We start from the raw sequence: 7,350 nt of genomic DNA on the forward strand, positions 1-7,350 counted from the left end.
AGAATCACGATTAGGTCTTTTGCGATCCAAAACATTACTACAAAAAGAAAAAAAAGACCATTGAGTAACTACTTGCGCTTCAATGCAGATGCACTTTATATCATATAGAGGGCAGCAGTACACTTTAATGCAAAGCCACCACCACAAAACCTAAACGAAGAAGAAGAGCAAGCGAACGCGGTGACGTGCATATAGGGAAACGTAGTCTCATATTTGCTTGTGTGTCCCTTACTGTTACAGTGAAATTGAATATTCTTGCCTACATTTCCCGACATGATGTGCAAACGAGCCGGTATCGAGACTTGTCGACTGACAAGTGAAGCTGGCTTTTCTGTCGAAGGTGGCTTCTCATTTATCTCCAGTTAAGGAAAAAAAAGAAAAGGTAAGTCGTAACACCTGAGCTGTCAGCGAGCTTCATTTTTTTTTGCGGCACGGCCAGCGGGTTTTACAGCAGAGACGGAGGTTAGACTTCGTGTCATCATGCTCTGTTGCAGCGTAAGAGTTTAGAAAGAGTTAACGTACCTGTGTGCTCAGGTTTCGTAACGTACCTCAGACGGCAGAGAGTTTGTGTGGAAACACTGTCAGTGGATATTTCGGGTTAGCTGCAGTGGAAGTAGTCACAGTCTTACGCCACACCAGGAGTTTGTGGTAGAATCGGGTTATGTAAATGTTTTATGAAGAAACGTGACGTCCTCTGGAGAGGTCGCTGCCCCTTTGCTATATCAGGATCCCATGTGTTTACCCCCAGGTTCCGAATCTATAAGCTAAAATATTCTAAAAGTTTGAGGATGCTTTGTGATAGTGTGTGAAGGGGTATTTGCATTCACTTCCTCACGCTCTTGGAGTCAGTTAACCCAGTTACTGCATTAACTTTATCGTCAGTGGGTTATCTGCCACAACTGGAAATAAAGCCGAAACCGCGGCTTTTTAAAAAATATATAAATCGTTTTAGTTGTGTAAGCTTTTCCTGTGTTAGATTACTGAAAGACGTCTTTCTGTTTTGCAGTAGTGAGGTGAAGAGCTGCAGCTTTTTACTCAGTTTACAAAGTTAGAAGATTAACTTAAAATTGACTGAATATTGTGTAAATTAATTTAATTGAATTATCCCGAAAGTGATGGAGAGAAAAAGGAGTCATAGCATAAATCTCATTTAGTATATCCATCTTTTTTGTTGTGGGGAGTCCAGGAAGCAACAGGCGTCTTTTGAGATATTTTATTTTGATATATTGTTGCAGGTATCAAGCTACAGTTCCCCTTAAATACCAATAGCTCTGTTCCTGTTCTGTATGAGCCATAAATTATCCAGACATTGGTCCTTTCATGGTCCTAAAACATGGCTCGCCCTGGGGACAAATTAAAAAAATCCAACATTGTCATTTCAGAATGTCAGCCAATGTTTGTTTGTACATGGATGTTGTTTTGTTTACAGCTCAGCCATGAGGAATCTTTTGGGCAAAGCAGGTCTGTTGGGATCGGTGTCGGCAGCTTTCGGCTCGATCCTGTGGTCCCAACAGAAGACCGAATCGGACCTGGTCCCTTCGGATCCCAGCCCCGCTGACTCAATCTCAAGTTCCTCCTATGAGCTCAAACTGGTCCAAGTCTTATTCCGGCACGGTGCTCGAACGCCGCTGAAGACCATACCTGACGTGATGGAGGTAAAACCTCGTGTGCCACCTACTCATTTGGTTCCCGTGTCCGTAGAAGAAGTGGTAGTATTGTCATGCGCTATCTCCATTAAAAACATTTTGTCTGAACTCATCAAAGGCCCAGTGGGTCCCCTCGCTCTTGGAGCCTCCGCCTCATACCCACATCGACTACGTGGTGACGGATCTTCAGGGTGGACCCAGGCCTCCAGCTCCTGTGGAGGACAGCTACCGAAAGAACATACTGACCGTAAGTAGGTGCGCCTTGCGTTGCAAGATTTCTCCATCAAAATCAATCAGAATTTTGACATTCACATGCATGTTAGTCACATCATATGTCACAGAGCATGTCAAGCTACCACTTTCTAGATATTGGTAAAGATTTATCCCTCAAAGAGCCCGTTTGATGTAAAAGTATTCTTCTTTTTTTTTTTTTACATATTATTGCTAAATGACTTGCAGACTATGCATGCATCCATTAGAAATGCTTAAAAGGCAAATTTCCAGGCTGTACCTGCTGCCGTTCTCGCAATTTGTACCACCACCTGCTCTGCCTCATTAGAGAATATTCTGTCTCTTCTGCTGATAGATCTCTACCCAGAATGAGAGCATCTCTGCAGCCTTCTTCTCAGGAGTCAGACATAAAGCTGAGAAAGATTACAGTGCTGCTGTGAGCCTCAGAACAGTCTCGCTCAGCGTAACGATAGCGCTCGCTCCTGGATGAAAAGGAACAATAAATATTGCAACGTCGTGGTTCTTTTTCCCGGTATTGTGCAGCCTCAGTGTTGAACGCGGGGTGACAGCAAATTAGCTAAAGGAACAAAGTCAGCCACATGTACCAACTTGTCCAGCTGCCTCTCCGTGAAACGTTTCGTGAGAAGTAAATGGACGACTACATGCAAAAATTGATTTAAAAAATATATATCAATAATCAAGCTATATTTGTCATGTTTTGATGCAGAAATGTCACTTTAAACTGAAACCAAGTAAAGCTCAGTAAAGACCGCAGAAATCTGGGGCAACCTTAATAAAAAGATCCAGCTGAAACCTAATGATTCCACTCAGGTGTACCTGTGCTGACTTTTGGCAATAGTTGAATTAAAATCAGTTATGTTGGGCTGCTATTCAGTGTCAGCCATGATGAAGGACTTGTCTTTAATGTTGTGAGCTGCCTTGCTGCCTGTGCAGTGAAGGTGTTTGACTTTGTGATCTGTTGATGTGAAGCACCCTGATGACAGCATTTCACTCCCCCCATTGATTCATTAGTTCAGTTAGTATTACTCCCTCTAGTGGCTAGATCAGGTCCCTACAGATGTAACTGAGCTGGGGGGTCTTTCAATTACCTCGTCTGTGTAACACGGCCGAACTGTACTCGGAGCTTCCCAGTGATGTAATGTCCTGTTCGCTGGCCATGAAAATGTCACTTTCCTGTGACAGGTTAGCTGCTTTGGTGGGGAGGTTTAAACTCAATGCATCTGGCTCAGAAAACTAAATCCCACAGCATGGAGCTCGGCCATGTACTCATTCAGCTGGGATTCCTGAATGCAATTGCAGGTGTGTGTCTGCTGGCCATATTTGTGTGTATGAGTGGATTGTGTGTGTGTTGTACTTGGCAGGGAGGCACATTCCCAGGTCAGCTAACCACACTGGGCATGCAGCAGCTGTACGTGTTGGGCAAGAGGTTAAGGAGGAGATACATCGAGGAGAGCCCCTTCCTTAACGCCACTTATACCCCCGATGAAGTCTAGTAAGTGTTGCACATCATGTAAATTGGGTTTATGAGTAAATGTGTTACCGTTATAGAGCTGGCTGCCTTCCATGACCTGTTTTTCCCATTTTCAGTGTGCGCTCCACTAACATTGTGAGGACCATTGAATCTGCCAAGTGCCTGGTAGCAGGCCTCTTCCAGCAAAAGCAAAAAGGTGGTGCAGAAATCCACATCTGCATGGTGTTATTTGTCTTATTCCTCATCTTACTTCACGTGTTTTTGGGGGGGCCATTTTCTCCACTTCTTGCAGAAATTGTGCCTATCTTAACAACGGCGGCAGAGTCTGAAATTCTGTATCCCAACTATCACGGATGCAAGCTTCTCAAAACCCTCGGCAGGTATGCGAAATATATCCTCCCACCAGCCACTGGCAACCATGAACTGGAATCCAGAATAATGGGCTGAGTGAAATTCTAAGCAGAGTTGAGATGCATTTGACAGGTTGTCATGGCGTATCTGTGTTTTGTGGCTGACACGGTGTGTGTTCTTTGCAGCCACCGCTGGGCAGAGTCGTCCACTCTGCCAGACATCGCTGCAGACCTGCAGAGCATCCAGAGTGCACTGGGGATCGCTGCTCACCAGCACGTCGACTTCATCCTCATTAGGGATGACATGGTTGCCAGAGAGGTGACTCTGTGATCCATATGAATCTTTTATTTTTTATTTTTTTTGTCCTGTTAGGCCCAGCAGACCCACAAGCTGGTTACATTGTACGAAAGCTAAAAGACAGAGTGAGGTAAAACAGAGGTAATATCAGACTTCTAAGGGACATTTTTACTTGTTTGTAGATGTTCAAGTAAAATCCTCACAGCTTGAACTGTTTGGGTTTCATATCGACGTTTCTAGAATCCTGTTGGCCAACATCTTCATCTTAAATGATCGTAGTGCTCGCTGATGACCAGATTCAAGTTTGATTTCCATTCCATTTCTCCTGCTCCTGGAACTGTTCTGATCCTAGTCCCTCTTTGCATGTTCCAAAGTTGTTTCTTTTTAGTTTTACAATCTTCTCTCCTTGCCTAAACCTGCCTTTCATACAGACATTTTTTAACAGGGTAATTCTAATCACGTCCTTTCTTTCTTTTTATTTTTTTTTTTACTGTGAGGGTGTTGAAATATTCAAAAGTTACACAATGCTGAATGGGAGAACGTCTGTATGTGTGTATCCTTTGACTATAAACTTTAATGCGTTTGAATCGGCTTGAAAATGAGCCAGCGCGTCGTCAAAGATGAGCTACTGCTGTTTTAGAGGCTGGAAATGTAGATGTCCAACACTCAAGACTGACTTTGATGTGGGTCACCGTCGGTGTATGAGACTTAATTTCCTCCTTTCAAGCACAGTCAAATGGGGAAAATTGGTGTGAAAATGGGAAAAATCGGAGCTGAGTTAGCGTTGGAAGACACAGTCACGCTGCAACCAGGCTTGTTTCAGCTTGCAGTGAAAATTGTAACTTTGTACTTCGGTTTGTGTATGAAGAGCGCGTTTGCACAGCGTGATATTTGATTTAGGACCTTGGGTCTGCTTCTTGGTCTTATTGTAGAGAGGAAGTGTGTGTTTAAAACACTTAAGTCAGCGTGCTGCATGGCTGTTTCAAGATTCTTTTTTTTTTTCAGGCATTTTCATTAAATCCACAAGTTGCTGTCCATGCAACACACCTCCGTTTGGAGCAGAGCTCTTTGATTGGCTCAACACTCAGGCTTTAGATAGTGATAAGAATTGAGTAAATGTGTTGTGATTTTGTAATTCGTCTGTCTCACACTCCCTGTGATCTGTGGCATTTTAAGGGAGGGTTGGGACCCCAAGTTTGGGTTGTCTTGTAAACGTTTTTGTACTGATAACCTATTTCCTGTAAGTTGTGGACAGGAAACCCACCTTGTACTGAGGCTCTTGCGAGAAAAAAAAAAAGCCGAAACTGTTGTCAGAAATGTCGGAAGTTTCCTCGTGTGTTACGTGACACGAGCTCTGACGGGTTTCTTCACATCAACAGACGCACGGCCTTCCTTACCCACCAGCGCTGAACTCCTGGAAGAATATAGTGGAACAGAGAGCTGTGGACATGATGTGCCATGTCTTTGAACCCAGCAAGAGGTCAGATTAAACAAACTCACCTGAGGAGGCAGCTTTTAAAAGGCTAGATTCACTTCGACAGGTCGTCTTTAATTCCTCTGTTGCTTCTGTGGCAGGGAAAACTTGCAGCTTTGTGTCGGGCCCCTCCTGCACACACTGATAAACAACATTGAAGAGAAACTACAGGGCAGCTTGTCGGAACCAAACAGGTTGGACTCCTCAGAACTCTTTGTTCTTACACAGACTTGAATCTTTATCGGCCTTTAAGAGGTTTACCGTTGAAATACTCTTTCAAACAGGAAGCTGTTTCTTTACTCTGCGCACGACACCACTCTGATCCCCTGTCTCATGGCTCTGGGCATTTTTGATATGAAATGGCCACCATACGCCGCCGATATCACTCTGGAGCTGCACCAGAACCGACAGACCAGTGAGGCCTTTGTTAAAGTGTCGTACATCGGCCAGGTAAGGGGTGACACAGTGGCACCGTTTATCGAAACAATAACAATTTTTATCGCCTTTAATTCCAAGTTGGTTTTCTTTCTATAGGATCAACTTATACCAGGCTGCAGTGGAGTCTACTGCCCGCTGCAGGAGTTCAAAAAGGTCCTCTCTGCATACACGCTGAGCTCTGAACTCTACCGTTCCCTTTGTAACCGCACAGAAGGCTTGACTGAACCCTGAGCACACACACACACACACACACACACACAGCACTACCCATAATATTACACTCCAACAGACCGCTGACATCTCACTCCATCCTGCCACCATAAAGTCACTAAACGTGGCTTCATGCATCACAACAGAATAAGGAAACTTGTTGATCTTTCAGTATTGCATCCGTTGATTTCACCTTTCTTTAACCATGATTAAATCCAGATACATTCGCTTTGTGCGGAACAGTTTTGCTCGTAGCGTTCGCTTGACAACAGGTACTCTGTGCACAGGTGTGTATTTGCATACATCCTTGAATTTTGTTTGACTAAATTATTTAGACTGAAATGACTTTCATTTCTCTTTCTTTTTTTTTCCCTCTTTCCAACAAACACTTTAATTTTTAAGGTGGGGCAGTAAAGCAGCTGCACCTAGACAGTAAGGTAACTCACAAAAGGAGGAAGTTGTGTTCATTTGGAGCCAATTTAACCTGCAGACTGATACCAACTTATTTTAGTGACCATTTAAGGCAACAGGAAAAAGGTATACTATGTGTGAAAGTGTTCAAATAAACCCACAATCAGTCTGTTCGAGGGACTTGTCACCTGGTAAAATGGTGTTGCTTATGTTTTTAATTCTTTTGGCGATTAAGCTTTTTAGCAGAGTAATTTATCAAATGAGGATTTGCTCACACATATAAATTAAGAGTATAAAAAGTGTTGGTTTTGCCCTTTTTTTTGACGGACGTATGAACCTTTGCTGTAGGTACGCTGCCGTCGGGACGTCTTCAACGTGTTGAATCTATGTCTGAATTCTGATGCAGTTATTCTGCCAAACTGGTCGAGCTCACAACCAAATCTTATTCTTTTCCTTCCTCAGGGTAATGTTCTAGCATTTCATGTGGTTCATGTAATGTTTATCCTCAAAGGTGTGTTCAGAAAGTGGATTAGTACCCGAACAGCTTCAAAAACCATGTAAGACCTGCACAGCTGGAACAGGAGGAATTCTGCAACAGTACATGTCAAGTTACACGTCTTGTATGAATACTCGCATTAAAAAGTTGTAAGAGGGACAGTGTTGAAATAACACACCATCAGTGGGAGTTTCTGCTGACATGCTGTTTTAACATGTAAAAGATATGGTTTGGATCTGCTAGACATAAACACAATTTCATCAACGTGTCTGGTTTTTTTTGCCTTTTTGGAGCACATCACTCG

General features: G+C 43.3%; 1 protein-coding gene across 2 annotated transcripts; it reads left to right on the top strand.

The window, feature by feature from the left end:
- Positions 1-183: 183 nt before the first annotated feature.
- acp6 (acid phosphatase 6, lysophosphatidic) lies at positions 184-6,747 on the top strand. Of its 2 annotated transcripts, none has more exons than XM_072396938.1 (11): positions 184-382; positions 1,430-1,655; positions 1,765-1,893; positions 3,260-3,390; positions 3,486-3,565; positions 3,662-3,749; positions 3,906-4,038; positions 5,397-5,497; positions 5,593-5,685; positions 5,776-5,941; positions 6,026-6,747. In XM_072396938.1, the coding sequence occupies exons 2-11, from the start codon at positions 1,437-1,439 to the stop codon at positions 6,158-6,160; spliced, it is 1,275 nt and encodes a 424-aa protein (XP_072253039.1). In that variant the 5' UTR covers positions 184-382; positions 1,430-1,436; the 3' UTR covers positions 6,161-6,747. The 2 variants fall into 2 exon arrangements, with proteins under 2 accessions (XP_072253039.1, XP_072253040.1); XM_072396939.1 differs by lacking the exon at positions 184-382 and adding an exon at positions 497-641.
- The last annotated feature ends 603 nt before the right edge of the window (positions 6,748-7,350 follow it).

This window comes from Leuresthes tenuis, unplaced genomic scaffold (genome assembly GCF_036924035.1).
Source record: "Leuresthes tenuis unplaced genomic scaffold, fLeuTen1.0.hap1 SCAF_12, whole genome shotgun sequence".
Lineage (NCBI taxonomy): Eukaryota > Metazoa > Chordata > Actinopteri > Atheriniformes > Atherinopsidae > Leuresthes > Leuresthes tenuis.